Below are 15187 nucleotides of genomic sequence, written 5' to 3'. Positions count from 1 at the left end.
GACAGGTTTAAAGTTGCTCAATGCAGTATTTATTTATATGAATTGTATCAGACCTTCCTATAAAAACCCATTAAGGACTTATAATACTTTAATACGTTTAAAACAAAATATCTTCCTCATTTAATTCATTTTTATTTATTAATGTTAAAGTTTCATTCAAGAGAACAGATCAAGTAGAGCGTTTGAGCTTTACTTGTACGACGTCCTACAGCCCCCCCTGCTGGCTGATCTGGTGAACACAGGCTGGAAAGATCAGAGAAGAGACCCTAGTCTACAATAAATATGTTTATTATTAAACAGACACATGTTATAGTTTACTATACATTACAAAGACATATTTATAGTACATTACAAACACAAGACAACTGTATAGTACATTACAAAGGGACACAATACATTCTGAACAATAATGGAATGTTGTTTTTTCTTTGCTTTTCCCAAACTATACATTCACTGTTCACATGTGTATGATGTATTATATGTGTATGATGTATTATATGCAAGCATGTATTTAACCCATTTTGACCTGAGAACAGATTCTACAAATGTCTTCTAAATCCTGACAGTTTTCTGATAAACCCTATGTTTCTATATCAGTCGTTCATTTTCATGTCAAGGACCCCCAAAAATGTAATTGCCCGCCGACCCCCATCTGAAAATATGTTGTTCCAGGGTCAGTCAAAGCCCCCTAACTCCACCTCATTCTAATCAATGGTCAAAAACCAACCAACTCCAATTGAGCTGTATTTGGGTAAAGTGATGATAATAATATGTGACCGTTTCTGACCGAGGATAAGTCATTGTGAAAGCAGGGAATCATAGCTTCAAATTGACATAATATGAACTGAACAACCAATATTATAGAGGGTATGCGTGTGACATCATCATCAAACCCGGAAGTTATGCAGGAATGCCTACTGACTGGCAAAAAACTGCTTTCTGGCCTTGACAACCCATGCATCCAAACAGAAAGGTCCTATCTGATTGCATTAAACAACGTTAAACAATGTTAAACTCACTTTGCATGTTCCTTTGCCACTCGATTTGCCACTCGATGTGCCATTCACTTGAAGCATGCGCATACTCTCTATTGGTTGTTCAGTTTGACCCACCAGTTTTGGAGATATGGCTTATAGAGTAATGTCTGGCAGAGAAACAGTGAGAAAACAGGCTTGAAAGGTTCACTTCTGTGTGTGCGTGCGTGCGTGCGTGCGTGCGTGTGCTACTGTGCGTAGCGTACGATCTCGCTCAGGTCGTATCCCGTCACGGCGAACGCAGAGCCGTCGGCGTCGCAGAACTTAGCGCCGCAGATCTGAGTGTCTGTGATGCACTCGTTGTACATGTGACTGACCTGCAGGGGGAGACAACACACACACACACACACACACACACACACACACACACACACACACACACACACACACACACACACACACACACACACACACACACACACACACACACACACACACACACACACACACACACACACACACACACACACACACACACACACACACACACACACACACACACACAATAAATAAATAATGGGCCTTGAAAACAACTGCTTCAGTGGAACAGAATAAACCAGGTTTTGTCAAACCTGGATTTGTCTTAAATCCTGGATTATTTATTTCATCTTTGTAACAATATAGAGTAACATAGTCTCTGATTGGTTAGTGGTGGCTCCATGTAACAATGTGATTGGTTAGTGGTGGTCACATGTAACAATGTGATTGGTTAGTGGCGGTCACATGTAACAATGTGATTGGTTAGTGGCGGTCACATGTAACAATGTGATTGGTTAGTGGCGGTCACATGTAACAATGTGATTGGTTAGTGGCGGTCACATGGTTACCTCCACACTGTTGGTCTCTGGTAGGAGAGAGAGGTGCCACACCCGGACGAACGAGTCTTCAGCTGCAGACAGAAGCTGCACGCACGCACACACACGCACGCACGCACGCACACGCACACGCACACGCACACACACACTCTTAGTCATCATAGCTTAGTTTCCATTTAGTTTTCGTCAGTGAAAAAAAGGTAGTCGACGAACATTTTTCGTCTTAGTTTTAGTCGAGGAAATCGACACTGCTCACCAGTCCAGAGAAGGGTTAAATCGACACTGCTCACCAGTCCAGAGAAGGGTTAAATCGACACTGCTCACCAGTCCAGAGAAGGGTTAAATCGACACTGCTCACCAGTCCAGAGAAGGGTTAAATCGACACTGCTCACCAGTCCAGAGAAGGGTTAAATCGACACTGCTCACCAGTCCAGAGAAGGGTTAAATCGACACTGCTCACCAGTCCAGAGAAGGGTTAAATCGACACTGCTCACCAGTCCAGAGAAGGGTTAAATCGACACTGCTCACCAGTCCAGAGAAGGGTTAAATCGACACTGCTCACCAGTCCAGAGAAGGGTTAAATCGACACTGCTCACCAGTCCAGAGAAGGGTTAAATCGACACTGCTCACCAGTCCAGAGAAGGGTTAAATCGACACTGCTCACCAGTCCAGAGAAGGGTTAAATCGACACTGCTCACCAGTCCAGAGAAGGGTTAAATCGACACTGCTCACCAGTCCAGAGAAGGGTTAAATCGACACTGCTCACCAGTCCAGAGAAGGGTTAAATCGACACTGCTCACCAGTCCAGAGAAGGGTTAAATCGACACTGCTCACCAGTCCAGAGAAGGGTTAAATCGACACTGCTCACCAGTCCAGAGAAGGGTTAAATCGACACTGCTCACCAGTCCAGAGAAGGGTTAAATCGACACTGCTCACCAGTCCAGAGAAGGGTTAAATCGACACTGCTCACCAGTCCAGAGAAGGGTTAAATCGACACTGCTCACCAGTCCAGAGAAGGGTTAAATCGACACTGCTCACCAGTCCAGAGAAGGGTTAAATCGACACTGCTCACCAGTCCAGAGAAGGGTTAAATCGACACTGCTCACCAGTCCAGAGAAGGGTTAAATCGACACTGCTCACCAGTCCAGAGAAGGGTTAAATCGACACTGCTCACCAGTCCAGAGAAGGGTTAAATCGACACTGCTCACCAGTCCAGAGAAGGGTTAAATCGACACTGCTCACCAGTCCAGAGAAGGGTTAAATCGACACTGCTCACCAGTCCAGAGAAGGGTTAAATCGACACTGCTCACCAGTCCAGAGAAGGGTTAAATCGACACTGCTCACCAGTCCAGAGAAGGGTTAAATCGACACTGCTCACCAGTCCAGAGAAGGGTTAAATCGACACTGCTCACCAGTCCAGAGAAGGGTTAAATCGACACTGCTCACCAGTCCAGAGAAGGGTTAAATCGACACTGCTCACCAGTCCAGAGAAGGGTTAAATCGACACTGCTCACCAGTCCAGAGAAGGGTTAAATCGACACTGCTCACCAGTCCAGAGAAGGGTTAAATCGACACTGCTCACCAGTCCAGAGAAGGGTTAAATCGACACTGCTCACCAGTCCAGAGAAGGGTTAAATCGACACTGCTCACCAGTCCAGAGAAGGGTTAAATCGACACTGCTCACCAGTCCAGAGAAGGGTTAAATCGACACTGCTCACCAGTCCAGAGAAGGGTTAAATCGACACTGCTCACCAGCCCAGAGAAGGGTTAAATCGACACTGCTCACCAGTCCAGAGAAGGGTTAAATCGACACTGCTCACCAGTCCAGAGAAGGGTTAAATCGACACTGCTCACCAGCCCAGAGAAGGGTTAAATCGACACTGCTCACCAGTCCAGAGAAGGGTTAAATCGACACTGCTCACCAGTCCAGAGAAGGGTTAAATCGACACTGCTCACCAGTCCAGAGAAGGGTTAAATCGACACTGCTCACCAGCCCAGAGAAGGGTTAAATCGACACTGCTCACCAGTCCAGAGAAGGGTTAAATCGACACTGCTCACCAGTCCAGAGAAGGGTTAAATCGACACTGCTCACCAGCCCAGAGAAGGGTTAAATCGACACTGCTCACCAGTCCAGAGAAGGGTTAGGGTTAGGGTTAGGGTTAAATCGACACTGCTCACCAGTCCAGAGAAGGGCGCCATGTCCAGGGAGTAGATCCAGCGGGCGTGGCCGTTGACCTCAGCGTGCAGGATGCCCGTCAGCGCCTCGTAGAGACGGATCTGACCGCTGCCGTAGCCTGCGATGACCACGCCCTTATATAGACACACCGATGACACCGTCATACTGGGGGAGAGAGAGAGACATCTAGTTAACATGGAGAGAGAGAGAGAGAGAGAGAGAGAGAGAGAGAGAGAGAGAGAGAGAGAGAGAGAGAGAGAGAGAGAGAGAGAGACAGAGAGAGAGACATCTAGTTAACATGGAGAGGGAGAGAGAGAGAGAGAGAGAGAGAGAGAGAGAGAGAGAGAGAGAGAGAGAGAGAGAGAGAGAGAGAGAGAGAGAGAGAGAGAGAGAGAACTCGAGCCAGAGTTGTCGTGTTGAACGTTGGGAAGTTGAGGTTCCCAACCACTGGTACTAGGACCACTGGTGGTAAGTGAGCACCCTCTGGTGGTACACAGAGGAATCACCCAAAAAAAGGAGAAAAAAAAGGACAAAATAGAGCATCGCAGTCCCGCCCCCTACCCTGGACCAGGAAATGAAACCCAATGCATTTTTCCCATAGACATTTCTTAAAGTATTTATTTAAAGACGGTTACGCCGCGGACAAAGCCAACTCGAGTCGTGACAACTCATGACAACACAAACAATATTTTGGACCAAACAAATAATTACAAAGAAGAAAAACAACAAAAAAAGTGTTGTAACCTGACGTTTTTTTCTTCTTTCTAATTATTTGTTTGGTCCAAAATATTGTTTGTGTTGTCATGAGTTGTCACGACTCGAGTTGTCTTTGTCCGCGGCGTAACCGTCTTTAAATAAATACTTTAAGAAATGTCTATGAGGAAAATGCATTGGGTTTCATTTCCTGGTCCAGGGTAGGGGGCGGGACTGCGACGCTCTATTGGAATGAAATATTTATATTACTACAGGCAGTTCTTCTGACCAAGTGATTGGTTGAAACAGGCTCTCCAGCCGTGCTGAAATGAGCATGACATCACACCTAGCCGTTAATAGAAGATCTGAGAACGGATTAATCACATTAGAAATATCACCAGTTGTGCTGATTAGTGATTGGACAGAGTTTAGTCAGAGCAGCAGCATTATTGGCTTATAGGAATGGAACACAAAAGGGCAGGTCTACGCTGCTGTATTTTAACATCAGTTGTTATGGTGGTACTTGAGAGCTAAATATTTTCTGAGGTGGTACTTCAGTATAAAAAGGTTGGGAACCACAGCTTAGTCGACTCAGGGCCGTTGGAGTTGGAGTTGCGACCCGATAGACAGAGAATAGTAAGTCATGTTCTGGTGCAACACGCCATGAGCGTTTCCATGGCTGCGATTTAAATGTGACTAAAACTAAACGAGAGATTGCAACTCACTCCAATCCAGGGATCTTATTGAGCAGCGTGAACTCCTCCCCAGATCTCCACACACACACACAGCCTGAGTCGTCTGCACTCACCAGGTCTGCTACGCACTCCTGTGGGACACGCACGCACGCACGCACGCACATACAGGGGATACATATCACTGTCAACCTCAAGATTTAGATTAAAAAAAGTCACAATTGTGCGTGCGTGCGTGCGTGCGTGCGTGCGTGCGTGCGTGCGTGCGTGCGTGCGTGCGTGCGACATGTCACATGTGGTACATGTGTGCGTGTTAACTTGCTTTGGCTAGTCCTGATGACATCATCACCTAATGGCAATCATTTCCATGTTGAAAAATGTCCATAATTATTTTAAAAAATTGCAGAAATTGTTGATCTACAACATGTCGCTTGGTGTTGTTTTGCTATTATTGAAATTAATTGAATAACTATCGACTATAAATTAACCATTTTATTGTTGAATTGTAGGCCTACTACTGAAAAGTGATGAATTTAAATACACATGTTTTATTGTTGACGAGTGAAACTATAAAACGATGGAAGTGTCGCCCCCACCTGGCCTCCAGAGCACTCTGCGGCCATGTCAGTGATGGCCTCGCGATGCTCCTCCAGGACCTCCGAAAGAGTGATGTTACTGCCCTTAGACGGGACGTCAAACACCAGGATGACCCCCGAGCTGACCCCTAAACACACACACACACAGTGATGTTACTGCCTTTAGGCGGGACGTCAAACACCAGGATGACCCCCGAGCTGACCCCTACACGCACGCACGCACGCACGCACGCGCGCGCACACACACACACACACACACACACACACACACACACACACACACACACACACACACACACACACACACACACACACACACACACACACACACACACACACACACACACACACACACACACACACACACACACACACACACACACACACACACACAGTGATAAATGATGATATAATTAATGAATTACTCACCCACACAGATATATTTGTCCTGTACGGCTGCTATTCCTCTGGAGAACACAGCCTGGGCTGAAAAAATACAAAAAAGCAATTACAAGTTATGCATTTATCAGACGCTCTTAATGTTTCGGCTCTGGAGCGGATGTGCTCAAGGGAGGTTAAGGCTCTGGAGCGGATGTGCTCAAGGGAGGTTAAGGCTCTGGAGCGGATGTGCTCAAGGGAGGTTAAGGCTCTGGAGCGGATGTGCTCAAGGGAGGGCCAAACATTCCCGAGATTCCTTGCGAAGCCTCGCGGAAGGAAGCATGAGCGTGCGTCACAGAGCGCATGTTCAGGGTCTGATAAGTCCCGGAAAAGATGCGCTGTGATTGGCCAGTAGTCACTTGAGTGGCAGCGTGACGTAGTGTGCCGTCCACTCTTCCGGTACCAGTGTAAATTCTTCCACCCTCCCGTCAACACACACGGCTCCAACCAACTGCAGCAGCCAATGACGCATCTATTTTTTAAATGTCTATGGTTATGGGTATTGGGTTAAATTTTGCACCTGTGGGTTATTGGTGATGGGTTATGGGTAATGGGTAATGGATTGCACCTGTGGGTTATGGGTAATGGGTATTGGGTAATGGGTATTGGGTAATGGGTTGTACCTGTGGGCGTGTCGGGACAGTCCAGAGCATGCCAGTACACCATGATAGAACCGTCTGACTCATACATCTGAAACAAAAGAAAAAAACAAATGATTATTCTGGTTTGGGGTTCCATTATTTGTTTTGGTCCCGCCTGTTTGTTCTCAGTCTGGCCAGTCAGCGCTACGACTTGGAATAGAAGATATATATACCAGACAAACTACATACAATATAAATGCTTCCGTCATAGAGTCTGGAGCAACGGAAGCTCTGATCATGAGTAAAATATAAATGCTTCCATCGTACAGTCTGGAGCAACGGAAGCTCTGATCATGAGTCAAATATAAATGCTTCCGTCGTACAGTCTGGAGCAACGGAAGCTCTGATCATGAGTCAAATATAAACTAACCTGCACACACACACACACAGTCTCTCACCTGGATGCCTTTCTGTGAGGTCAACACCAGGAGGTCGCGAGACGGCAGCACGCACCAGGACGCCTGTGAAGAACACACACACTTTGTGAACAGCTGCTTAATAAATGAACAAAACGCAGTACACTGGAGAAGTGAGTTATTGGCATGCAGCGCGTCTGGCAGTACATTTCCCCGCTTTTAGCCTCTCGGTGGCTTAATAAGTTTGTCGCCATACACACTTTATGTTTAGTTACTACTAGGGCCTACGGGGGCGACTGTGGCTCAATAGGTAGAGCAGGTCGTCCAATGATCCATGGGTCGGCGGTTCGAATCCCGGCTCCTCCTGGCTACATGTCGAAGTGTCCTTGGGCAAGACACTGAACCCCAAATTGCTCCCGATGTGCTGGTTGGTAAGGCTTGCATGGCATGATGGCTTCCGCCGCAATCGGTGTATGTGTGTGAATGGGTGAATGTAAAGCGCCTTGGATAAAGGCGCTATATAAATGCACCATTTACCATTTACCATTCCAATCCAATCCAATCCACTTTATTTATAAAGCACATTTTTATACAACAAGGTTGAAACAAAGTGCTGTACACAAAGAAATACTAAAAATATCAGGGAAGAAAAAAAAAGCAAAAAAAAAAAAGCAACAACAACAACAGTACATAAACAGGGCAACATAAGGACAATGCAGTGGAAGCAGCAACTCTTAATCGGTATGTTCAAATGCCAAGGAGTACAAGTGAGTTTTCAGACGTGATTTAAACACAGACAAGGATTGCGAAGCTCTGACATGAGGTGGAAGTTCATTCCACAGTGTGGGTGCTACAACAGAAAATGACCTATCCTATCCCCCCGGGATTTCAGCCGGGGGGCCGTAACGATACGACACACATCACCATACATAACAGACAGAACTGTTAATGTGTACCGTCACTTTAAAAGCGCAATTTATACGTCATTGTACGACGGTGTCACGCATAAAAAATAGCCAATCTACAAGCTCACACTGCGTCTGGTTGCACCGCGTTGTGAGCTTGTAGATCTGCCTTGCGATAGACTGAGAAGTCGGCAAAGTCGCACATTTAATTATTATTAGAACTCTATATGGCAGGGAGGGAGATTTGAGTTTCCCAAACGTATTATGAATTGGATTATAAATGATGGCAACGGAGTCTTGCTGCAAGTTGCTCGACAGCATGTCTTGGTTGGAAAAGGACGGTCATTCCGTTGCAGCAGCTGAGGCTCCCGAGTTGTTTCGACTCTGTGCAGACATGCAAAGGTATCGCATTTGGGTACACAATGCAATGCATTATTGACAGATGCATTGTCGAAATGTTCCCTTTCGTGCATTTACTAATTAAGTTAACAACTGTGCTACATAATTGCATTTAGCGCTCCCCTCTTGTCTTTTTAATGTAACCAAAACTTTTTCACCCGTTCCACCATACTTCCACGGCGCAACCATAACGCAACCACGGCCACGTCTCGCGTCTCGCACCCCCCCCCCCCCCCTTTCCACTGTGGCTCAGTCAGTTTAGAGAGCTTGCCCAGTTTCGAAGAGAGGGGGCGAAAAATAAGAAAAACAACAAAAGATAGCCTAGTTTGGCAGCCCTTGTGCTGTGCATGCAAAGTTAGTAGCAAACTACAGCAGGTTAGCCGCCTTTGTTTTAAATTTTCCCCCATTCGCACGTCGGCAAAACCGTTCACAGTTCACACCTATTGGTCCTCCATGCGCCACCACCCCCATGTCAATCATGTAATCCACGCTATGCCCGATAACAGGCTCGACAAGCCAAAAGCTTATTGATACTCGGGTCTCGATAAATGCCGAACCGGGTTTGAAATGGACCCAATTTCCGGGCTCCATCTCTAGCTCTAACTAACTAACCTGCATGATTAGCGAGGTGCTAGCCCTAGCGTTGTGCACTAACTTGCATGATTAGCGAGGTGCTAGCCGTAGCGTTGGGATAAAACCTGCATGATTAGCGAGGTGCTAGCCGTAGCGTTGGGATAAAACCTGCATGATTAGCGAGGTGCTAGCCGTAGCGTTGGGCTCTAACCTGCATGATTAGCGAGGTGCTAGCCGTAGCATTGGTATCTAACCTGCATGATTAGCGAGGTGCTAGCCGTAGCGTTGGGATAAAACCTGCATGATTAGCGAGGTGCTAGCCGTAGCGTTGTGCTCTAACCTGCATGATTAGCGAGGTGCTAGCCGTAGCGTTGGGCTCTAACCTGCATGATTAGCGAGGTGCTAGCCGTAGCGTTGTGCTCTAACCTGCATGATTAGCGAGGTGCTAGCCGTAGCGTTGTGCTCTAACCTGCATGATTAGCGAGGTGCTAGCCGTAGCGTTGGGCTCTAACTAACCAACCTGCATGATTAGCGAGGTGCTAGCCGTAGCGTTGGGCTCCTTGCTCTGCAGCTGGCGGTGGGACACGTTCAGGCCGTCCCAGGAGGCGGAGACCATGTTGACCAGGTTGGCGTGGACGACGGTGTAGTGCGTGAGGCCGCGAGGCGCGGCGCGCAGCACGCTGAGGTTGTTGTAGAGCGCCGACGCGCTGCTCTTCATCTGGATGCTCTTCTCCCGGTGGTACATGGCGGTACTGCAGGGGAAAGAGAAACAAAGCAACGGGTCCATGAAAACAACTTAGCCCAAAAGGAAGCCTGACTACATCATAGGCTGTTTGAAAACAGCAGATCTACAAGCTCACAATGCGTCGCAACGCATGATAAAAACAAAACGACATTAGTGCAGCAGATAACTGAAACAAAGATTGGGATTGGGAAGCATGGGATTTGGCACAAATACTCTCTAAAGCCCACTCTTTTGGAAAAACACGGTATCCACCCAAAATTTCAAGAGGACGGATATTTTTCAAGATGGCCACCACATTGACATTTAAATGATGTTCAAATTAAGGAGGTCATAGTGTTGATTCTCATGTGTTAGACCATGCAGGATCCAGTCAACCAGAAATTCCAACATGGTGAACATGTGTGGTTGCCTCTGGCAGGTGAAATGTGTGTTCAGTGGAGTGCATATCTCCACCAGGCCGGGTGGAACATCATATTTGGACAAGTCTGATGTCATCCACATGACATCGTTACTCCGTACCAATATATAAGTGGTGAGTGTGAGCAATGTGACTGCATTCTGTTACAGAGAAGTTGAGATTAACCAGGGTTAGGGTTATCTTTCTGTGTAAAATGTTGAGGTGGACTGTGAATCTGAACGGACCAGAAGGATATTATGCAGCAGTGACCGTCGGACACAAGGTGTACGCGTGCAACAGTAAGGTGAACAGTGACCAGGTTGAAGTTCACGTCTTCAACACAGTGTCTTTGCGCTGGAGGAAGTTGCCTCCGATGACACCTGGAAGAGAAACTCACCTTGAGGTTCCCTGCAGGCGATTTTGCCACACAGCTGTGCTGATTGAATATACTGTCTACCTCTGGGGAGGGTGGACTAACCCAGGTTACTGCAACGTTCTTTATGCCTTTGATGTCGACACCCACACGTGGTTCAAACCACAGGTTTCTGGGACCATTCCAGAGGGGAGGAGCAACCACTCAGCCTGTGTCTTGGGGAAGGTCATGTTTATTCATGGAGGAGAAACCCAGACTGGACTCACTAATGACATCTACAAGTTGGACACCACCACAATGGTCTGGTCTTTAATTAACACCAGAGGAACTCCACCTCCTGCTTCATACTGTCACTCTGCTACCATCATCGGGACAAAGATGTTTGTATTTGGGGGCTGGGGGAACCAGTGGGTTCAGTACCACAAGTGTTTGACACAGAGTCCAACCTCTAGCTGAACACACCTTCTACACAGCTTCTTCCAGAAGGCCGCTCTGATCATTCAGCCTTTACCTACAATAGAGAGCTGTACATATTTGGTGGCAGGAACTTCATGGAACGTCATGGAACTTCATGGAAGTACTTCAATGATCTGTGGAAATTCAGTCCAGGAACCTTCTCCTGGAAGAAAGTTGAGCCCAAGGGGAAAGGACCGCCTCTGATGTCTAGGATGTGCTGTTGCACGGTGGGAGATCGTATCATCCTCTTTGAAGCAGAGAACAGACCAGGTGACCTGTATGTCTTAGATTTCAGTCCTAGCCTCAAGACATTATGTAAGCTAGCAGTTATTTAGTACGGTCTGGAGAAGTCTGAACTCACACACGACATCAGGTGGGAACTGGCAACCATGACTAGCAACAGCAACAACTGGAACCAATAATGTGAGTGTTCTCACTGGATGCTGAAGATCTTCATATACTGGCAACCCATGAGCAGCCATAGCTGAATGGGTAGAGAGGCCACTTGGGAAAACCAGGGTTCCATTCCTGACCCCCGCTATGTGTCAAGGTGTCCCTGAGCAAGACACTTAGCCCCTAAATGCACCTGGTCATAACTATCGCTTTCAGTTGAGATGTAATCATATTCATAAATTACATTACATTAATTTAATAATATTCCAAAAATAGTTTTTCTAAGTTGTATAGATCACACAATATGAGTGAACTAGTTTTATGGCAGCCATCTTGGACACCATAATGTCAATAATATGTCAAATTGTGACAAAAACAACACTTATGATAATGAAATGTGAGACCCATAAACAGTTTAGACCAAAATGTGCTTAATTTAGGATAAATAGGCTAAATGCAAATAGCCCATAGGGTATACTGGTCCAACAGATGGCGGGCGGCAGCCATCTTGGAAAATGGCCACCATGTTGGAATTTCTGGTTGACTGAATCCTGCATGGTCTAACACATGAGAAACAAAACCAAAAAACCATTAATCTAAAAACTCCATCCATTTCTATGAGAACATTGAATTTAAATGTTAATGTGGCGGACATCTTGAAAAACGGGTATCCTCTTGAAACTGTGGGTGGATACCGTGCTTTTTCAAAAGAATGGACCTTAAAGAGTATTTGTGCCAATTTTCATGATTGTACACCAATCTGAATGATTCTCGTGAAATATGCAATTATCTGCTGCACTAAATGTGACAAAAGTGTGGAATATTATTTTAAACAGTTGTGACCAGATTTGACTGAGAGACAAATTGACTGAGAGGCAAATTCCAGCTTTTCACCAGAGGAGGAAACTTTTTTTTTTTTTTTTCGAAATGGGTTAATAGCACAGGCAGACTCTTCACATACTAGAGCAGGGGTGGGCAAATGGCGGCCCGGGGACCACATGCGGCCCCCACCTTCACTTAATGTGGCCCTCAGGTTAATGTCAGAATACTGATAGTGTTGGTTTCAGCTGGTACAATTCCACAACATGCAAACATGGCCCACTGTAATTACTTCAGTCTAAATTAGTAGCTCATTGCTCAACACAAGTATAATTACAGGCATTTGAAATTACATAAAAAAGGTTAATTTTCAGGATTCCAATTCAAAAATAGCAAAACATAATTCAAGATTTCAATTCAAATATAGCAAAAATAGCCGATCTACAAGCGTTTCTACAAAACGCGTCGCAGTTGGCCCTCTCCATCGTCAAAGTTGCCCACCCCTGTACTAGAGCATGTCTGAAATAAGTGTCAGAGCTGAAATCGACATGTAAATATGAAGTAAATGCTTAAACATATATGTAGCTAGGTGTAATGTTAGAGTCCACAGAAGTGAACCTTTCAAGCCTGTTCTCGCAACTCGCTGTTTTCTGCAAGACATTGCTCTATAAGCCATATCTCCAAAACTGGTGGGTCAAACTGAACAACCAAACCAATATGTCAATTTGAAGCTATGATTCCCCGCTTTCATATGACATGAAAAATGAAAATTCTAAAAAAAATCCAATGGGAGTCCCTCAGTCAAATTTAGTCACATTTTAACAACACAAATCTTGTAGGTAGATTGTTTGATTGAAGAATTTATTAACAGTTTACAATTTAGGCCACTGGTTCCCAAACTTTTTCATGTCAAGGACCCCCACATTGACACTAATTAGCCCCACGGACCCCCATTTGAAGAGATATGCCAGGGACTCCTCCATAAAAAGATTGTTACAGCTCTAGCAGTGATTCTCAACCAGTTTCATTTCAAGGACCCCACATTTAAGGGCATTTCTATCTCTGGGACCCCCAATTGATATTGTGCTTCCAAACTGCAACACTTAGAAAAAGAATCACCTGCAGAGGATGTCTTGACAGAAAGTAGCTCATAACATGTCTACGGGGGATTTTTATGAAAAACAAGCTCGGCAGATTGAAAGAGGATAATTCAAGCTTGGACTACAGCTGCAATGTTGGTGAGTTTAACGTTGTTTAAGACAAGCAGATCACAAACCAAATTGGATGAGTGGGGAGTCAATGGAGGGTATTTCAACTCTAGATTCATCCCATTATAAAAAAATCTAGAGTTGCAAATTGCGGCTAAGAAATAGTCATCTGATCTAGGACTAGGATCATAAGTAACATCTGTCTAACAGTAATATCTGTGGAGGGTACACTATACAGTGCTGCGTCTACATAAAATGCTAAATTATAAATCTAATAAAATACTAAATTATTAGTCAGTCGTTCTCAAACATTTTCATGTCAAGGACCCCCAAGATTATATGTATTTGTCCGCCGACCCCCATCTGAAAATATGTTGTTCCAGGGACGCCCCCCCCCAGAAGCAAAGATTTTAGTTTAAAACTTTGGCTCTGAAGACCCCCTGTGGACCCCCTGAGAACCACCTGTGGAACCCTAGCTGTAGTTACTCTGTGGACCCCCTGAGGACCCCCTAGTTACTCTGTGAGGACCCCCTAGTTACTCCCCCGAGGACCCCCTAGTTACTCCCCCCTGAGGACCCCCTAGTTACTCTGTGGACCCCCTGAGGACCCCCTGGTCCAGACAGTACAACTGCACTAAAACACTAACAGGGCTAAAATGAGCTAATGCTACATGTTGCTAACTGCTAAAATGAGCTAAGCTCTATATACTCTAAGGCTAAGCTACATGTTGCTAACTGCTAAACTAATAACACAAGGTTTTGTTTGTCCCTATAGTACCACGTCATCTGTTCTACGTCATACAAAAACAGTTCCCCATGCAGTTATTGGTCAAATGGTTATAAACGCCATTCTCCGTCTTATTAAAGTCTACTGTATTCATTAATAACGTCAGAGCTGATCAGATTAAAAATACCTTATGTGGCGTCCTCTGCAGCCATAGAGACCAGGGTTGCCACATTGTGTGAGAGAAACAAGCAACCGGGTCCGTGAAAACAACTTAGCCCAAAGGAAGCCTGACTACATCATAGGCTATTTGAAAACAGCAGATCTACAAGCTCACAACGTGTCGCATTTGCGACGCGTTGTGAGCTTGTAGATCTGCTGTTTTCAAAACAATCATGATAAAAACAAACGACAATGCGACAAAAGTGTGGAATATTCTTTGAAACATTTTAACAACACAAATCTTGTAGGCCTATGTAAGATTGATTGATTGAAGTATTTATTAACAGTTTTACAGAATTACACTACATTTCAAGTACAACTCAATACAAATTATGTTTAGATGTATGTAGGGTCTTTAGTTGTGACAAATACATTTATCTGGGGGTCCTTGACATGAAAATATGTGAGAATCACTGGTTTAAACGACATAGGAAACAAGCCCAAATACACAAGTACACTTTAGAAACAAGACCAAATAAACAACTACACTTTAGAAAAGCCCAAATAAACAACTACACTTTAGAAACAAGACC

General features: G+C 45.2%; 1 protein-coding gene across 1 annotated transcript; it reads right to left on the bottom strand.

The window, feature by feature from the left end:
* Positions 1–278: 278 nt before the first annotated feature.
* On the bottom strand, positions 279–14697 carry wdr54 (WD repeat domain 54). The gene is made up of 10 exons (XM_079518984.1): positions 14623–14697; positions 9839–10070; positions 7484–7546; positions 7068–7134; positions 6436–6492; positions 6007–6134; positions 5444–5544; positions 4028–4190; positions 1862–1936; positions 279–1351 (listed from the first exon to the last, which is right to left on the bottom strand). The coding sequence occupies exons 2-10, from the start codon at positions 10061–10063 to the stop codon at positions 1223–1225; spliced, it is 1008 nt and encodes a 335-aa protein (XP_079375110.1). The 5' UTR covers positions 10064–10070; positions 14623–14697; the 3' UTR covers positions 279–1222.
* Between the last annotated feature and the right edge of the window lie 490 nt (positions 14698–15187).

The sequence above is a fragment of the Electrona antarctica genome (assembly GCF_951216825.1).
Source record: "Electrona antarctica genome assembly, chromosome: 13".
In the NCBI taxonomy this organism is placed as follows: domain Eukaryota; kingdom Metazoa; phylum Chordata; class Actinopteri; order Myctophiformes; family Myctophidae; genus Electrona; species Electrona antarctica.
Note: the sequence above shows the minus strand (reverse complement) of the source record. Positions and strands in the feature narration are given on the sequence as shown.